Genomic DNA, 20,276 nt, shown 5'->3' with positions numbered 1-20,276 from the left:
AACCCAAAGTAACTTGAGAATTTAATTGGTACCATCTACCTCAATAACATGCTGCTTTGGTGTTTCACTCACAACGAGACACAAGCAAAATCAGTATCTGGTATTTTTTTTTTAGGGACGAAATAAATGCAAATCAAATCAACAGTAGGAGTTATTAGACTGATGTGTAATTCTCAAAGTATTAGACCAATATAATGGGTCTTCCCTATGGCACTGTGGGAAATTTTGCCTATTGTTAAGGTCATACTGATGACCAGCGAGAATGGAAACACTGCGAACATAGTTGATATTTTTAATTTCTGTCTTCATTCTCAATTTTGAATATTGCTTTTACTGATATCATTGTATGGTTTACTCTGTGGACAAATCATCTACTTAGTGTGATAATAATTTCTTGTCATCACCAACTTTGTGACTCTAAATTTTTTTTCTTTTAAAGGAATTTGTGAACTTTAAGCATACTTGAAAACAGTGTTAGGCATAAGGTATATTTGTGGAGATACAGAGGCAATGTCACTATTTAGTTCTGTGCGGGACTAACACAGAGTCTTGTTCATAGTTCTGTTTTACGCGATTCTTTGTGATGCAAGAAAATATGTGTTCTTAAACTTGTGCATTTTTGGTTCTTTGAGAGTAAATTATGTCTGACTGCAATTTTTTTTGTTACTATAGGGTCTGAAATTAAACTTTTAGCATTTTGAGAAAAACTAGAAATTAAAGATATCCCACCCTGCCAGGCAGCTGTTGATTTTTCTGCCAAATTGTCTGTTGTAGATGGAACTGTCTGTTGTAAGAGATCATAATGCTGAGAGGCTCATATATTTAGCAGAGAAGCTCGAACCTACTCACAAATAGTTTTAAAAAATCCCAGGTTTAATAAAAATCTTCTTTTATACTAATAGTTTCAGTGATTTGTACAATCCTTAAGAGCTTATAGTTTTATACATTTTATCCATGTACATGTTTTCCTTCTCGCAACAGAGTGGATTTTGATAAGCTTTTAAAATTCTGTTGTAAGAGTTTGATTCAGAGTGTGTTACAAAGTATACCTCCAAACTGTCTTAAGATCATATCCTTTATTGTTTCTGATAAAAGATATTGTTAAACTAGCATGAGGCAAGCTGAACAGTTAGCACTACCTTTTATTATAATGCTTATTTCCATATTTTCAAAGAAATGAATGGCATATTTCTGTCAGAGTTTAAAAGTGCAGTTGTTCCCTCCTGGCAGTGTAGCAGTATGTTTAGGTACCATTTTGTCAACGAGGCACTTTGTAGCTGCAGTAATTTCTGTCTTAATTGTCCCTTGACCTGTGACTGATGTTGAGGAAGTAAATTGACTTCTGACTCAGCTAGACAGACTGTAGGCAGCTCTAGAATGTGTGTAGGCAAACGATTCTTGCAGCTGCTTATTCTTGGAGTGTTAACATGGAAGGTTTCATAAACAGCTTCCACTAATTATTTTTAAAAAATCAGATTTGATGAATTTTGTAAAAAATATTTGAAGACCTGTCTTTTATGAATATATACTTTATATGTAAATACTTCTGATGTTGTCACTTGCTACCAGTCTAATGAAGTAATGTTCTGGTAAATGTTAGTGATGTCATTTATATTAAAGTCCAAGCAAAAATTTTATTGCGGAGGACGACTTTAATTTTTCATCTTTTGTATGTATTTCTGTAGTTTTAAGTAGAGATTTTTATGGCTATTACATCTGAAGTCAATAATGTTCAGAAGTACCATCTTTTATTATGAAACCAGAGATGTATTTTGTGGCTATTTAAAGACTTACAAATAAGCAGATAGCTTACTACTTTCAGTAGAACCACTATATTTTACAGGAAGGAAAAAAACGCAGAGCTCTTCATGCAGTAGCTTTGACTGTTCTGTCATGTATGCAAGGAGTATTTGTATGTGCTGCTGTAAGTCACCTGAAGAGTAATTCTGCAGCAGTGATGTTTTGTCATACATCAGTGTTGATTGTGCCTACCAGAGAAAGAGACAAGTAATCTGAATGTTGTTGTCTGAACTGGAATTCGAGAATAAGGTTTGCATTTGAAGCACCAGTTTTGCCTTAAGGGTTTATTCCACTTTAGAAAAGAGTGAGCAAACAAGACCAGCAGTCTCCTTTCAGACAACGAACAGCTGCTCAGATAGTAAGAATATGAAAAGAGACTAGCAAAAGAAAAGAGTAGTGCTAGTGGAGGAGATCAGTATGTAAGTAAGAGTACAAGAGAACACATAAATAGGGTAGCTGATGAGGTTATTTTTGTTCTCAAAGGCGAGTTTTCAAAAAATGCTTGTAAGATGTGTTTACATTAATAAATAGCAGTAAATGGGAAGAAAATGAAGCAAGATAATTATGGAGCAACAGGGCACTCAAGCTTTCTGTTAAAGTAAACTTCATTTAAGTAGCTTGGCAGTTTTATTATGTTACTATTGTAACATACAATACTCTATCCTTCATCAATTTAAAGAGTTGTTGTCCTAAGACTGCAGATGCTGGTACAGCACTCTTTAGAAGAAAGGACTTCTTTTTCCTAAACTGGTGCCACGCAATTGTTACTTGCACTTGCATGTAGAATAGCAATTAAAGTTTTGATGTGATAATTTTTTTAAAACTTCTGTTGGAGGCACTGGCATAGGTTGCTTACATTGCAGGCAACCATTTGTTTTAAGCTAAAAACAGATGTGTATTGTAGAAGCTAATTTATCACACTGTTACAACAAAAAAACTGTCATTAGTATCTTTTTAAAAAGAGATAAGATTTAAAAATGGTCATTACAGAGAGACTACATAAAAATTAAGCTCTGTGCTTTGGTTGCAAAGTAATGAGGCTGAAAGACAAGTACAAATACATTGCATACACTGGAAGAAACTGGAGTCGTACTGCAGCTTGGGTAAGGGATCTGGCCAGGCTCTCAGACGGGAGCCAGAGCAAGGGCTGGAGGCAAGTACGCTTAATGACGTTGCTCAGGCAAAGGCTGAAGACCCGGAGCTGAGCTTAAATGGAGCTCCAGGGGCACAGGCAGGGGCTGTTCATGGAGGTCCTGAGTGTGACTGGTCATGGCCATTAAGACCTGTTAACAAGGGCCTTAGAGTTCCTGATGCATGGTCTGACAGTTTGTCTTCAGACCATTCGTATTAGAGCACAAGTTGACTTGAAAACTCTACTTATATTCTTGCTTACATGTAAGATGGCACTGTTGGTGTGTCTTCTCTGCATGCAACTCAGTAGGCAAAGATTTATTGAAATATCGTGCGTGTGTCAACAAAGGAATGATGTGGACAGGCAGAAGAATTAAAAACTGGGCTGTGGTGTGATTAAAGTGTAGGATATAATGGAAAGTAGCTAAGGTAGCTGATTTGATGTCAGAAAGGAAATTGAGGAGTAAGGTGACTGAGACAAGGTAAAGTTGACAAGGCAAGGGTGAAATGAAGTCATATGTAATAATACTAGCTAGATTTTCCCATTCTCGTCTAGAAAAACTGCTGAGAGCATGCAGTTGTGAAAAAGCTGCTTCTCTGTATGTCACATTCCATTTGTGAGACATTTGGTTGTCTCTAGCTTTTACAGAGTACTACAAACATAAATGAATAGCTGTTAAATACACTTTTTCATAGCTGCCTGACAACGGAGGCTTACTGGCCAAATAGCTTCGTTGACTTCCGTGAACCATTACAAACCAGGATGTAGTTTTCCAGTAACACTTTATAGGACTTTTTGTACTATAGTTTAGTTCAGAAGTTTACAGTACAAGTGTTTGAGGGCATTAAATAAGAAAGAAGTTGCCTTTTTTTATATATGCCATGTTTTATAGACATTGCTATTACCTTAGATTGTTAAAGTGAGTGTTACTTAAGCCTGTAAGTGCAGTCAAATAGAAAGGCTAAACAAGTAGGGAAGGATAGGGATGAAATACAGGACCGTACTATGCCATAAACCAGTTCGCAAACACAAAGGAATCTTTACTCATATTTTTGTTTAATTTTGCGTGATTCAAAGGCTCTTGTTCAAAATGCATAAACTTCCCTAAGACAGAGGTGGGTTGTGGAACATTAGTTTCATTCCTCGCGGTTTTGGAATTAAACCCTTTGACTTTTGTTGTTCTTGCTATAAAGAGAGCACAGTTTTTAGTTATTGTCCAGTTGCATGAATGCCTGAATGTGTATGTGTGGGGAGAAGTTTGACATTTAGAAAGCACAAACAGAGCAAATATGTCACCTGTGTATTTTTGTCTTTACTCCCTACATAACTTTTCCTTCTTCCTTTTTATCAGCCTTTCTAGTTAGATAATGTAAAATTCAGTTGATAGTTGATATGGGCTGTGCAGCATTTCTAATATTTGCCTTTCATCTGACTTGCCTACAAGGAGTTTCCACTGGTTTCAAAGGGAACCTGCTGTTCTCAGATTGTGATCTGAGTTTAATTTCTAAGATTAGGTCTGCTGGTTTGGAGAGCAATGTAATGAAATGTAACAGAATGAAGTTTCTGATCAGCAGCTGTACAGGTGGCGGTAGTTCAGAGCTCCTTTGTCACCCGACAGCAATTGGACATCTTACAAATTATGTATTCTGTTCCTGTAAGAGCAGTACACCAGATCTCCTTTCATAATGAGTTTGGTGATTCCTACTACAAAAATATTTAAATAATTTTGGGTCCTGTTATTTTTAACGTGTTAAGCCTTTCTCTCACAAGGATTTCTAGTCTGTTTGCTCTGTTCTGGAAGAGACCACTGGCATACTTGAGTCACATGCATGTGGGGGTCTAGAAGCACTAGCATGACTTTGTTCAGAAGTTCAGTTGCAAATAATGACTGAGTTTATGTCCAAGCACGTTGAGAAACAGTCTAGTATCAGTCATGGACTTGCAGAGAACTCTTGCTGGTGTGCTGACTTGCATCCAAGCTAGCTCTGTGGATTTTTTCCTGAACTGTTCCTCAGGTCAAACTGTTTACATTGTGTGTATGCTTGTGCCATGCATGTACCCTCCTAGTTAATGCTCCTACAAGGCATAGCGCTCAAAAGCATGGTGGAGACACCTATGTAGCCCTGCAGGAGTAGGCTGAGCCTTCCTGTGATGACTATGTGGCCGTTGCGGAGCCTTCTGAAGGGTTGTGCTCATACTTGTTTTGTGCCCAGTGGTGTCAGCTCATTTTGCTGTCTAGAGAGCAGCTCCGATACACCCTGTTTGAATAAGGGGCTGTGCAGGCTTGGCATTAAGTCAGAGGTAACCTTCCTCATTTCTTGTTGGCCCGGAGAAGGCCGTTTAAATGAGGAAACCGGTGGTGGGCAACTCAAGCCATGTCTTAACAGAGCTGAATTTTGTCCCAGGGACTTAACTGGAGTGCCAGGAGTAGTTACAGTTCTCTGGTCCTACAGTAGTTCTGGAAAGACTATGTGTTTTGCATAGTGCTGTGGTTCAACTGATGCTTTGGTTGTCTGTAGATATGTGAATATCATTTTCCTGTCTGTGGGTAATTGAAGTAGAACCTAAAATAACTAAAATTTGATTGTTTTCTACTTAATAAAGTATTTATTGCTTGAAAATTTAACTTGTTTAGTATTTCTAAAGACAGGTGAACTTAACATTTAGCTTTGGAGGTGCACACTAAGTTACAAGCCGTAAGTTAAATGCTTAAAGTTATTTTCGTGTTTATTCAGTACATTTAGGTGACAGTTGCTTCTTTTCATAATGCATATTTGCCTAATAGAGGAGTGGAATCAGTTCCTGCCGTGTTTTCCAAACAGACACCTGGAAAAAATATATATCTATATTTAGCATATGATTTTTTTAATAAGTAGAAGCAGTGTTTATATATTTATATTTCAGTTTTGATCTTTTTTGCCACTTAATACAGAAATTTCAGTAGTTTAAGTTAAATGAACTGGTATTCCTTTTATCCATTCAGGAACATTATTTAGTGTGTTTATAATTTAACATTATTTTATAGGCAAAAGAAAAATTATGATGTGCCAATATTGTCTGAGAACATAACTATTTATAAATGGGGATCTTGCTTTTCCTCCAAACCCTGAAGTTACTCATGCAGTTCATATTACAAAATAGAACTACATGGTCTCCAGAGGTGGTGTTTGGCATTAGATTCTGTATTTTGTTTGTGTTGGGAAGTAATAAAAATGGTAAATGTATCTTGGTAAAAATAAACCACCATTGACGCTGTGAAGTCTTTATCACTTTAATTACAATAGTGAATCTAATACCAAAAAGGGTTATCCCACTCTGTTTAAGTTCATCTCTCACAAGTTCAACTTTGCAAGCTGTCGTTATACTGAGGCTGAATATGGTGATCTATAATGTATTTGACACCGTATAACAGGCAGTCGTTAATGTGTGTATTTTATATGAGACAACATTACACTGATATGGTTTCAGTCTACTTAATAGTAGTGAGAGACTAGGTTGGATGCTGTGGAAGTTCTGAGCTGGCAGTGTTTCCATGTTCTTGTTTTTTTCAAAATTTACTGTCTTCATGGTGGCTGTACACTGTGAAGCTTATCTTATTCCTGATAAATGTCATAATGTTAAAAAAAGTTGGTTTTCTAAGAATGATTATCTGTTCAGTGTATTGAATGGTTCATCATATCTTCTGCATACGTGTATATTCACATCTCCTGGTACCCTGGTGATTCAGTATCAGGGTACTTAAAACACTATTTAGACTTAATGACTGCCCTTGTTTTTCATGAGGCACACATGAGATTTTCTTCAAGACTTTGTTCCATCTCTGTGTTGAGATCTGATTACCTGTGCTGTGGTATCTGGTTTTCTTTAACATATCTCCAATAGTTGACCAAAAGGGGGTGCTAATAGATCAAACAGTCAGATGTGTGGCATAAAGAGGTTCAGGAGCGTTTTTTTGTGCCATGAATTAAATCTTGGCTACTGAATTTGATGAGGTGAATACAAGTTTTTGCATCTGGGTGTTGTGTAATATGCTGGTCACAGCATAAGTGTTCGTGGAAGGCAAATTCATGCCTTGTAAATATGGCTGCTTCTCAGTTCCACTATGTTTGTGGGGGATTCCACGGGCTTTGTGGCAGGCATTCTCTTCTGTAAGACTTCCATTTATTTTTCCATTTATGCTGTTAAAACCCAAAAGCATATAGGGGTTAAGCATAGGTTATTTAGCAGATGTCTAAGAAGTTAAAGTTTGTTGAATTTTAGAGATTGAATACAGATAGCCAAAACTACCAAGATAAATATTCAAGTAGAATACCATAATATCCCTCACCTTCATATCACAAGAAACTTTCGCTGTCCGTTTTTTCAGCATTTCGTTTCTCCAGTTCAACAAAACTGGTTAATGGCGTCAACAGAGCTGGGGCCTCTGATGTAGGAAAGGAAGAGGAGACGTATATGTCCCCTGAAACAAGAGGGATAAGATGGTTGAGAGACCTGATGCTGGTGTGAATATTGTAGTGCAGACTGGAGAACTTGCAGTTGCTTCTTAGTAGACCCCTCCGTTTGTGTAGCAGAGATGTGCAACTCATTTGTGACTTTGCTGGCACAGCAGATGATGGTGGGAGTACATGCTTCTCATGGAAAACACATGGTTAGATGATTACAGCATTTGTTTTCCCAGAATATGTGTTACAAATAGAAGATTTTGAACTCTACAAGCTCATGTTTGCTCTAGTAGTCATCATTAATTCATTCCATGTTACTGAGCTAACATAAGAGTATTTTTACAAGTATTTAATAAGAAGACCGTGTAGTGTAGTCTTTGCAAAATTTTTACTCTTGTCTCTCTACACAATATAAAAGACATGTAGATTGTAGCCATAACCCGGTGTAGATGCAATGTTCAGGTCTATAATGCCCCTCTTAAGTGTGTGCTGTGGAAGAAAAAGTGACCTTAGCCTTTTTTAAATTCCTAACACTGAAACCCAGAAACATCATTAAAGTGTATTGTTTTGTAGTAGATATTAAAGCTAAAAGCAGAGTTCATGCTGAAGCCGGACCATGATCGGATGGATGGTAAAGACAAAATTGTATTACACAGATTTACATTTTAAGTGAGCTGTAAAAATGAGTATAATGAAATTATAAATGATAGAAATGATTAAATTATAATAGTGTAAAATGATGATACAGGATCATATAGATCAAGTGTAAGGACTTTAAATGCCCAACACAATGGCACGGCACGGGGAGAAGATACCACTTTCATAACTGGAAATCAGATGGCAGTTTGAGTGGTGGTCTCGGTAGCCAAAGGACCTGCTGTATGTTCACACCAAGTTATCCATGTTTTGGAAACACAAAGATGTCTGCATATTTGTGTGACACACTAACATGTAGAGAACAGAGGAGTCTTCCATTAAGAGAGTGAGTAGGAGATATGAGAGAGGGAATCTGCTTGGGGAGGATGCATCTGAAGGAGGAAGCCCACAAAGACAAACTTCAACAAGAGGAGAATTTTGCTGTCTAAATCCCTATGGACTAAGTGTGGCATCTTCACCAGCCATAGAGCCAGGCATCCTTAATAAAAGAAAAACTTTTTAGGGACTGTAAGACCTTTGGAAGTGTTGGTTATAATCCAAGAGACTGCAATTGGATTAGCCACATAAATTAATGTGGGATACTGTGAGAAAGTATCTGCAAGATCATAAAGGACACGGGTGACTTTTTTTATAAACCTTAACGTTACTTTTGTCTGAGTAATTCTGAAGGGTTTTTGTTTTAAAAGGATAACTATTCTAATAAACCCAGGCTTTTACATTTAAAAACTTGCTTGTTCATCACTAAGGAGCTCACTATGAAATAAACATTTGGGCAGATCCACAGTGGAGCTGTGGCCAGCTTGGAGTCTGGTCACACTTTGTTTATTAGATAGTAATTGTGAAGGAAATTTGTCTGATCTGTGATTTGAATGGGACATCGATGAGACCAGAAGATAGCAGGGTTTATTGTTGCTAGCTATTGCATGTAAACCTTTCTGTATAGTTTCTGAACTTTGGAATTATATTGCTGGTCTGTTTATTTTTATTCAAAGTATTCTGTGTACAGAAGTTTTAAAGGAGAGTTTGGTTAGTCTTAGAACAGGGTAAGAAATAGAACTTCCTACTGTTAACACCTCATCTCAAGATGTTTCGACAGGAAAACCAAATGCAGAAGCAGTCAAAAAGAGGCAAAACGGGATAATGTGGACCCGTATTGCTTATAAAGAGAAAGGAAAAAAGCACATTACCTCTCTGGAGGTCAGTAGTAGAAGAAAGGAAGAGAACCTTGTGAGAACAGAACAGTAAAAAGTATGTTTTATACTTCTGCACATTTATCCATCACAAAAGCTACCTAAAGGTCAAGGTGGATGTGGACAGAGGCAAGTATTAATTGTGAATTTTATGAGAATTACTTTGCCGTTGAGGACAGAATAAAAGGTTTAAATTGAGTGGTCACTTAAGTGATCTAGATTGTATATTCATTTCATTTGAAGGTAAAATAAATATTGTTAAGTTTATGCAATTTCTACGTGAAAACTTGAGTGAGGATACTTCTTGTTGTGGGAGTTTGAGAAGAGAGGATTGTGTGAAAGAGGTCTGTTTCCTTGTTACCTCCTCAGTTAAGTGCCTGACATTAGGGACAAACTTGCAATGAAACCTGTTGAAAATTAAACAAGCTCTCTAGGAATAAAGTAACACTTTCTATTAACTTTTAAATAGTAGTGTTTCAGAGTTGCTGGTATTTCTAAGCTCCAGGTTACTTTCCTGTGAGAGATACAGCAATTGGAAATATCAACAGCCTGGCATCTTTAAAGCAAAACTAGTGTTTTGTGTATTTTTACAAACAACTACATGGATTTATGGTTCACATTTCTGGTTTAATCAAAATGCTAGTTTTCAACCACTTTTCAGATAGGAAGTTCTTAAGGAAAGTACATTCTATTACCTCATTGCAGTCCAGGAATGGACAGAAGGGTGGGCATTTAAGAAATGTACAACGTTGCAAATGCCAGTAACAGTGGGGCTTTTCCCAGGGTGGTATAGTCAAGAAAAATGGCTTTGAAAAACAATGAAGAGAAGCAGAAGTTCGCTTACATTAGTAAACAGTCTGTCTTCTTCTGTAGAAGAAGAGCTAAAAACATCATGGAGAGCTGTAAGGTGTGATGCCTTACAATTCATCGCAGTTGACGGAGAGATCTTGTGCAAAAAAAATCAACTCCCTCTATATGCAGTGCAGAAGCATCTCAGATTCTGCTCGCCTTTAATCTGGTGGGATTTTTACCCTGCTCTTCCCTATTAACTATGATGGCATGAAATGTCTTTAATTGTTTAATTGTTTTTTCTGCAAATACAGAAATTTCCGAAATACAATTGGAGTAAAAATGGTGTCAAATGATGTAATGCTGAGTGGAAGGGAATGACATTTATACGTTTCAAAGCTGATTAATGCTTTTCCAAATTAGAAAAAGCAACAACAACAAAAAAACCAACAAAAACCACAAACCTAATTTAAACTGAGTTGTGCTATATTTTGTTCCAAACTGCATGTATATTACAAGCAGAAGTGTGATTCTGATTAGCCTTATTACTTAAATCCTGGTGTACTCAAATCTTTACATTTGCATCAGACCTCTCCACAGAGCAAGGTTCGGAGAACTTCTTGATTCATAGTTCAGATTATTTTCTATCCAGAAAGGACCAATTTGATAGCATAATCCAATGTCCTTTTTGGCCATGTATTAAGTAGTGTAGTGAACACTGTATCACATCAAGTTCTAGAATATCTGCAGATTACTATTTTAATACTAAAATTCCTGAAGCGGGGAGAAACTAATTTTCCTGTTACAATGTTTTTGCCTTGTTTAAACTTTGAAATTTTGTGGCTTCAGCTATGTACCAAAGGAACTCAAGTGTAATGCTGCTGTTATGAAGATGTTTAGGATGACTTCTCGCTTGGTGTGTTTTTGAAAAAGGACCATCTAAGAGCCATTTCTTGTAACATGCTGCATTATCTGTCTATTTGGTTTTTATGATGTCTTGTTTTACCTGTACAAATTAAAAAATTAGAGCTGTGTTGAGCTAGAAGCTCTCTGGGACAGAGATTTTGAGCTAACAGAGTAGTTATAATTTTTATTATGAAATTGTTGTGCTCCCTTGCACTTCAAAACTTCATCTTGTTCATCAAAGTACCCTTCCAGACAGATTTTGTCATTTCAAGTAGGAATAGATGTGTCTGTCCACGTCACAAAAGTTGGATGATTCTATAAATTCTGTCCTTTGAGTTTGTTTTTTGTGATGTGGAGGTTTGTTGAAGTTTTGTTGGCAAATGGAAGGTAATTTAGTGGAATATAATCTGTGTTAGAAGTGTAGATTTGCTGGAATCTACTTGTGGCTTTCATTATAGTCACTAATTTAAAATTCCTTTCTAGTGTAGGTTTTACCTCCTAAAAACTTCACCTTGCCAATATTATCTGAAAATTGAATGCTTATTTAGTGCAGCTGGATTAATTAGATGATCAAGTTGATATCTTCAAATGCATTCTCACCGGCATCAACAAAAATTAGGAGGGATTTGAGATTAGAAAACATGATAGACATATGTGTTATGGAGACTGTTCCTCCAGTTAGGTCCTCCACGTTTCCATGGTTTAGAATGCAATGCAAAATGTGCTCTTTTAATTGTACAGGTTGTGAATGATTGTGTGGAAGTCATCTGGTCCTGAGACACCTTTCATGCTATTGAGTATTTAACAGTCACAGTTTATGTGGGGAGGGGTTAGTTTGGATAATATTGCAGGTTTTCTCAAAGTCTTGGAATTTGTCTTTAAAAGCTGTGGTGCTTTTAAAGGCACTTATGAATGGTTTCCTCAAAAATAAAGTATTACCAGTAGTGTTAAATTACTAGTAGTATGGTAGTAAGTATCCCATAGGCTAAATCTCAAAGTTCATTTGCATCTGCAAGCATAACTGGCTTCCCAAATTAGGTAATCTTGTGAAGAACAGTTGAAATGGAAGTGGCTTAGTCCCTCTTATTGTTCAGTTGTCTATATTCTTGCATTTTTGTGCCTCATTTATTTAAAATGACCTTAATTAAATGTGAAGCACACCATTAGCTTACAGAATTGAACTTTATGGCTTGTTGTACTTGCTATTGCATTATTTTGCCAAAAGATGATTTGTACTCAAAGAGCCCAATCCTGGCATTAGTGACATAATGCAAAGTAAGGGCAAATTTTAATTTTAATTGAGTGATGTGGAATTAGGTTCTGTGTTTCCATCTGTACCTTACAGGTTTAGTAGTTACACAAAAAGATTAATCATATTTCTCAGAAATGAATAAGCTGACCTATACTGATTTGGAAATGAAGCAAAATAGTTGTGAGCTGTGCCCACTCAAAACCAGAAAATTTTGTTTGAATTATCATCTTAGGGTTTGTTTTGTTGTGGTTTTTTTTGTGACGGGGTTTTGTTGTTTTGTTTGTGTGTGGTTTTTTTTTTTTAATTTGTTAATATTTTGGTTTTAAATTGTAGAACTGGAGCTTTACCATTACAAGTAGATTTAGGATTTTTTTCTTCTGATGCGAGCGTTTTAAGGATCAGAGTTTCAGAATGCTTGCAGCAGCCTTGTATTTTTCTGTCTGTTCGTGACAAACCAGCTACTGTACATTCATATAGAGCAGTACAGTCCTTGCCACTGGCAGTCTCTGTGTGACAGAGAGCCTGTAGGCTGACATAAAGTGCAGCCTGTTGTGAACTGCTAAATGGGAGCCTGCCAAAAACTCAGCAGACAGAACTAATTGGGGAGAAAAAGGATTTTTGTGCCCTCATCTCTCCCTCTTCAATTTTTTTTACAAGACGGATATTGTTAAAGTAACTTGTTTATGTAAGATTTGTCTGCCTCTATTTTCTCATTGCATGAATCATTTTTTAACTTCAAGTCTTGCACCGCAGGTCACTGAGCACTTCCACATGGCGGCTGGCACAGGACCAAACTCGAGACACGCAACTCATCACAGTTGATGAAAAATTGGTAAGGGTTTTCTACTGCATACTGCTATGATACAGCCTTCAGGGTTATTTTGGTACAATAGGCATTCAGTATGGTATTCTGCGTTCTTCTAGGAAAGTCGTATAAATGTGAACTACAAAGCAACAATACTTCATACATTTTTAAAAGGGGAAAATTAGTGAAACAGAAGTATGTGAATGGAATATGGCATTCAAAGTGTTAAGCAATATAAAATGATAAGTACCTTTTTTATTCCATTATGTCCAAGGACCGGTATGAGCTGCAATTTATAACAAGTTTGTTCTTTTTGAAGGGTATATTTTTTGGGGTATGTTTTCTGTGTAGTGAAATCATACAGAATTCACCAGCTTCGTGACATTATCTTCGTTAGGACCCATGTTAGCTAAAGAAACTGTGTAAAGAAGCATCATGCAACATTGTTGTTACTATGCACATACACTCTAGCTTTTGAATATGCATGAAGGTTAGATTACAACTAGGAACAAATGCATAACATTCTTCTGCTAATCAGTAGCAGATCAGAAATTTGGCAATCTTTTCTTGTAAGTTCTTCCATAATGTGTGGTCTGTTACTCTAGATGCAACCTGACACTTATGTTTACATTATTCAATAGTATAATTTTTGTAAGACTTGTAGGGGAATGCGTCACAGCAGAAGCATGCTTTTCATTGGTTTTCATATTGCTTTTGGATCTTCAGGAAGGAAAAAAATTCCCATCATATGTACCAGACAGTTCGTATTGTAGGTACTTTCTTATATCCCTGAACCTACATTAACTACTTAAGAAATATTAGGAATGTATATTTATAAATTGAGCATTTGTAATGATAGCTACAAGTTGAGACAGCTGAAGTTTAACAAGCTATTGGAATAAATGCACCTACTTTAACAACTCTTTAGGGCTTTTTTCCTTATTGTTTGTAATATAGATGTAGCAGTAATAATCTACTCATAGGTAACAAAATTTATTTTTTTGTAAACTTTTTTCTGAACTTAAAAAGTAATACTATAATTTTAGGTTTAAAAATTAGGGAAAAAATCAATACTGTGTTCTAGCAAACACGATTATCTTGCTAATCTAGTTGCATCACTTGGAATTCAGGAAATTTAATGTACGAGAGTTCAGGAGTCACTATGTAAATAAGATTCACCAAGTCAAGAGACCTGCATTTCCCTAAGCGAATTATGAATTGCATGTGATTATTATAGCACCGTTCTGCAACACTTAAAAAATCTAAATAGAGTTTTTATAATGCCTGATTTTACAGTATCACATTTCGCTACTGTGACCTTGGGTAATGGATACATAGCTCTGAAAGACACTACAGTGTGAAGACAAACCCATAAAATAAACACTATTCTGTCTTCCATTTTGTATTTAAATGTGCCTTATCCTAAGTTAGGGTTGTACATTATGCTGTCTGGCTATACTAATTTGAAATACAACAATTCTCTTAGTGTTAATGTAAATGAATTGTAAGTGAAGTGGTTATTTCTAATGTCATTATATGTTCTCATCAAGCTGAAGATATTTTTATCATAGTTGCCGGGGGTTTTTTTGAGATCTTACAGTAGCAACCATTGAACAATTTTGTTTAATTTTGATACATGTAATGTATCTAAATGATTCTCCCCAGGTCTTTCAAATATTAGGTTAAACGTCAGACTGAACAGTATTTTCCTAGAATGTTGTGCATATAGGTGGACATTCTAGATGCATATTTTTTTCCGTATTATTGTAGGACCAGAAACAAAATTACAGAAAATTAGAATATTATTTTAAAATTTTCATGTGTAGATTTAGCTAAGTTTTTGGAGAAGTTTCCATAATGCCATAAAATATCCAATAATTGATGTTCTGTTAATGGGCAAAAATTTATATCCCATTAGCAAGGAAAATCTTCATGAAGAGGTTTGATACGATTTTCAACTCTCAGGATTAGGAGAAGTTCTCTGGACACCTGTTAAACCTCATGGAAAGTAGAGTACTGTGTTAACTTATTTCATGTTGTTGCAGTATATTTCCTAATTTAAAGCAGGATTAATTACAACCCATTAAAACTAAATTAACATATGACATGAATTTTCTTTTTTTTAAATAATGTTGCGAAGCTTAGCAAAGCTATTATTTCTGTGCAAGGGGACACCTTGTTGCTCTCTACAGCTACTTCAAAGGAGGTTGTAGCGGGGTGGGTGTTGATCTCTTTTCCCAAGTAACAAGTGATAGAACAAGAGGAAACGGCCTCAAGTTGTGCCAGGGGAGATTTATATTGGATATTAGGAAAAATTTCTTCACCAGAAGGGTTGTCAAGCATTGCAACAGGCTTCTCAGGGAAATGGTTGAGTCATCGTCCCTAGAGGTATTTAAAAGATGTGTAGATGTGGCAGTTAGGGGCATGGTTTAGTGGTGGGCTTGGCAGTGGTAGGTTAGCGCTTGAGCTTCTTGATCTGAAGGGTCTTTTCCAACCTAAATGATTCTGTGATTCTAACTTGTATTCCAGAAGTTGGTGCTTAACTTTTAATTAAAAAAGACCCCTATTCTTGTGTTACTGCCACATATATGCATCTTTCTGTTAGAAATCACTGAGTCATGTTTTGATGGATTTGTTGGCTTTATCATACTTTTTTTTTTCTGAAGCCTGTCATCACCTTGTGGGTGGTTTTTATGTGCAGATCAGAAAGAAGAAGCAAGAACAGGTGGAAAATGAGATATGGTTATCCTTGTTTGCCTTATTCCTCTTGTAACTTATTTTGAAGCTGAACACTGCTGTGAACCGGTGTTTACAAGGCTAGTAGACTAACGCTGTGGTTATTGAGAACTTTTAACTGCATATTGCAGTTGAATTAATTTATTTCCCGTGCTTTTGTAGACCTTGCATTCCTATGTGTGTATGCATATGCTAGAACTCGATCAACAGGTATTCCTGTCAATTATCTAGAGTCCCATTTGGTTTTGTGAATACTAAAATATTCCTTATCTTGGGAAACACAAATGAAGTAGAAGGAGAAAGACCATCCTGAAACTGAATTACTAGGCAGTAGTCAATCACCTGCTTACTGCATCCTACCATGTGTTGAATGCAACAGAAAAACGAGTTCCGATGAAACAGTAGAAAACACAGTAGTTTAGGCCACATTGATTTATCAGAAAAAAGTGGGACTCTTAAATGTAAAAGGATTTGAATGTTCAGCTTGTATAGAACACATCCAAGAAATTATACCTTTGTCTCAGTTACTAGCCGTTTTCAGTGAATATTGAATAAAATAACTTTGAACAGACAGTTACATCTGAAGAAAATAATGTACAAAATGAACAAAGCTAAACAGAAATACAGTTCTTGCATCACATTTTGAATCTCTGGCCACCAATTAGGTCATATTCCAAGAGTCTGGACAAATAGCTGTGTGAAAAATAGTCTCTCAAGACCCTGCTTGCATTAGGAAATTTGGGCTATAGAGGACAAAGGCTGTCGGCAGCAAATCTCCCTCAGGTAGTGTCCCAAATGATTTAACTGTTTGTGCATATGCAATAACATAGCTTCCATAATCATTATAAAAAGCTTCAGTGGTTTTGTCTGTAATTGGAGTTTGAACTGTTTTAAATTACTGTGATTTGTTTCAGTTGTTCTAAGTAGGGTGCATCAATACTGTTGTAGCAAAAAGTCATCCAGTTCAGCATGTGTGCTTTAAGCAGGCTTCCCAGCCAGTGCTGGTAATGCTGCATTGTGGATGTCTAGCCTGGAGTTTCTGCAGGCTAGGCACTGTTACAAAAGTTGCTGTCGGCATTTGGAAGGTACCCCCAAATATTCACCAGTAAAAGGACTTTTGTAGTGGTTAAATGATACCAGTGTTGCAAGAATGTTTCAAGATTAGAACAGCTAATATTATTTGCATCTCTAAATCAGAGTATTTCACTTTCACTGATAATGTATATGCTGTAGCTCAAAGCAAAAATCATTGCGAGAGCAGTTGTAGGGTTTGGTCACTCTGGAGATGTTAGAAACATTGTGGAACTGTAATTAAGGATCAGCTGTTAGTTGCAGCCATCCCACAGATGTTTTTATTTTGTATCAGGCCAAGCTAAAATAGGATGAATTGCTACACAGAGTTAAGTATTCAAAAACAGTGCTATGAAGTGCAATTGGAATGGTACTAAAGTCATTTTTGCAGCATCGTGAGAACATGTGGGGACAGACTCTATTACAAGCATGACAGGCTAACTACAGTGATGCTGTTGACATTTCAGCACCTGTCCTGAAATTGTTTTGTTTTGTCTATACTGTTAATTAACCGTTTATTCAGAAATCTCAGTACTGAACCTCAGCAGAGGGACAGTTTCCTTCTGGTTGTAAACAAACTCTACATAACTCACTAAAGATAACTTGCATACACCAAATTGGGCGCGGAATAGCTGAGCCCTTTTTTGAGGATGACCAGTTCATACTTTCCAGATGATATTCTAGAGGAGCAGTAAATGCCGTATACTGCAGCAGCCTAGGCCAAAGTGGATTAATAAATGGACTTCGTGGATAAGTGAAAGGCTGTGGATGTTGCTTTCCTGGACTTTGGTAAAGCCTTTGCTACCGTTTCACACAGCATTCTCCTGGAGAGACTGGCTGCTCATGGCTTGGGTGTGCGTACTGTTTGCTTGGTAAAAAAACTGACTGGATGGCTGGGCCCAAAGAGTGGTGGTGAATGGAGTTCAATCCAGTTGTCGGACGGTCACAAGTGGTATTCCCCAGGGTTCAGTGTTGGGGCCACATCTGTGTAATTTTTTTTTAATTAACTGGACAAGAGGGTTAAGTGCGCCCTCAGTAACTTTGCAGATGACATCAAGTTGGGCAGGAGTGTTGGTCTGCGTGAGAGTAGGAAGGCTCTGCAGAGGGATCTGGGCAGACTGGATCGATGGGCTGAGGGCAGATGCGTGAAGTTCAGCAAGGCCAAGGGCCGGGTCCTGCACTTCGGTCACAACTTCATGCAACGCTACAGGCTTGGGGAGGAGTGGCTGGAAAGCTGCCCAGCGGAAAAGGACCTTGGGGTGTTGGTTGACAGCCAGCTGAACGTGAGCCAGCAGTGTGCCCAGGTGGCCAAGAAGGCCAACGGCATCCTGGCTTATATCAGAAATGGTGTGGCCAGCAGGAGTAGGGAGGTGATCGTGCCCCTGTACTCAGCACTGGTGAGGCCGCACCTCGAGTACCATGTTCAGTTTGGGACCCTACACTACAAGAAAGACATTGAGTTGCTGGAGCCTGTCCAGAGAAGGGCAGCAAAGCTGGTGAAGGGTCTGGAGAACAAGTCTTCTGAGGAGCGGCTGAGGGAACTGGGCTTATTTAGCCTGGAGAAAAGGAGGCTGAGGGGAGACCTTACTGCTCTCTACAACTACCTGAAGGGAGGTTGTAGCGAGGTGGGTGTCAGTCTCTTCTCCCAAGTAGCAAGTGATAGGACAAGAGAAAGTGGGTTGGGTATTAGGAAAAATTTCTACACGAAAAGGGTTGTTAAGCACTGGAACATGCTGCCCAGGGAAGTGGTGGAGTGACCATGCCTGGAGGTATTCAAAAGATGTGTAGACATGGCACTTAGGGACGTGGTTTAGTGGCAGACGTGGTAACTTGGTAGTGTTAGGTTTACAGTTGGACTCAATGATCTTAAGGGTCTTTTCCAGCCTAAAGGATTCTGTGATTCTGAAAACTGTTGTGAAATACATATCCAGAATCTTAGGCAGCTTCCTCTTGGCTGTCCACGGGAAGCAGTTAGTGTATGTTGCAAGTGTATACTACTGGATAATCCAGGAGTAGCATTGTATTAATAGGATTGTCAGAACATGAACCTCTTCATCAAAAAAGTTGAGGAAACACTCCAGTCCGTTTTTTGTAGAAGACTGTATTACTAGTAAACACTAAACAGTGTTTGCAGGATGGAGTCATAGTTTGTTCACCTTCATCCAAATCCCAATTTTGGCTAGGCTTAGAAATTAGTAAAATTGTATAATCTTTCTTTGATTAGAAAAGCATAGACTTTACTGTAATACAGTGATAATAATGCAACTCAAACAGGTGAAAAATAGCCTGGAATAATGAAACTTCTTCAAATCTCAGTGTGATAGTCTGCAGTGCTGTGAAACAAAGGACATAGCAAATCAAGCTTTAACACGCTTTTTAAAGTGTGATAATTGCTAGCAGCCTTTCCCAAGAACCAAGAGTATGTAATATACTTTACTCTGAAGACCAAAGCAATAACGTGTCATAAAATTATGTGTGAGACAGTGTGACATAGCAGTTGAAGACTCCATATAGGAGCTGTTTTTGCAACTTGAAGAGAAACACTTGGCAAAGTATGCATTTATTAAAGACAGGCTTACTAGATTTCATTTTCTCGAAGCTGCTGTTCAGCCAAGAATTCTCCAAGCATTACCACTGTGTTAAATAACAAGGATGTAGTGGATGCTCTGTGTTTTGGTTTTCCAAAATGCTGTTAACTCCTTGGGGGTTATTCCTTGAGGGTGAGTTGAGGCTGTTCCCAAAGTAACTTAGTGGGATAAAAGAATTTAGAATAATCTTTTCTTAGTTTAATCCACTCTAGCTGCAGTATTTATTCAACTGGTTACCGTAAAGGATTTGGTTCAGGATAGTATTTTGCTTTGGATGAGGAATGGAACTTAAAAATTTTTGTATGCCTTATATGTATGGCTCTGTGACAGGCAGTTGTCATATTCAAAGGGTACAAGGTGCCAGGATGAAAATCTGTGTGGGAGTTCAGAGAGTTATGCATTCTCTCCCTTTAGCCCCAGATTTCTTGCTTGTAGGTTGTATTACTTCTACTTATTTTTTTCTCTCAGATCAGCAGCTTGCATTTTGCTTCAGAATAATGAAAAATGGATAAAAATTAATAAACCTGTTATGTAAAATGGGGTTAATAAAACTGCTTTTTCCACCATTTACTTTGCAGATGAGTTTTGAGAAACAGTTTGTAGCTTTGGTCAAAATGGCCTTGTATATGACGCCTGTGATTTGGAGAAGTACTTACTTCCATCACAGTTGTGTCAAGTAAGCAGGTGACCAGCTTATTTGAACTGTGTTGTACTTGGGATTCAAGATAAATGAAAAGTTGTTTGCTGGTGGTTTATAAAATATTTAATGTCCTCTTGTTTCACTTCATGTGCAATACTTGGTGTTTGGTTTGTGTTTGGTCATCTGCAGTTGTGGTATTTGACGCTTGAATGATACTAGTTTCCAGTGCAGAAGGTGTTTAAGGTGTAAAACCACATTCTAGAATAAT

General features: G+C 37.3%; 1 protein-coding gene across 1 annotated transcript in view; it reads left to right on the top strand.

Moving 5' to 3' along the window:
* The window catches only part of NDUFS4 (NADH:ubiquinone oxidoreductase subunit S4), a 48,863-nt gene that overhangs the window by 7,416 nt on the left and 21,171 nt on the right, over positions 1-20,276 (top strand). Inside the window, exon 2 of the mRNA XM_075410988.1 lies at positions 12,922-13,000. Coding sequence (XP_075267103.1) covers positions 12,922-13,000 — 79 coding nt within the window. The remainder of the gene's footprint in view (positions 1-12,921; positions 13,001-20,276) is intronic.

The sequence above is a fragment of the Opisthocomus hoazin genome, chromosome Z (assembly GCF_030867145.1).
Source record: "Opisthocomus hoazin isolate bOpiHoa1 chromosome Z, bOpiHoa1.hap1, whole genome shotgun sequence".
In the NCBI taxonomy this organism is placed as follows: domain Eukaryota; kingdom Metazoa; phylum Chordata; class Aves; order Opisthocomiformes; family Opisthocomidae; genus Opisthocomus; species Opisthocomus hoazin.
The sequence above is the reverse complement of the archived record's forward strand: the minus strand, read 5'-3'. Positions and strand labels throughout refer to the sequence as shown.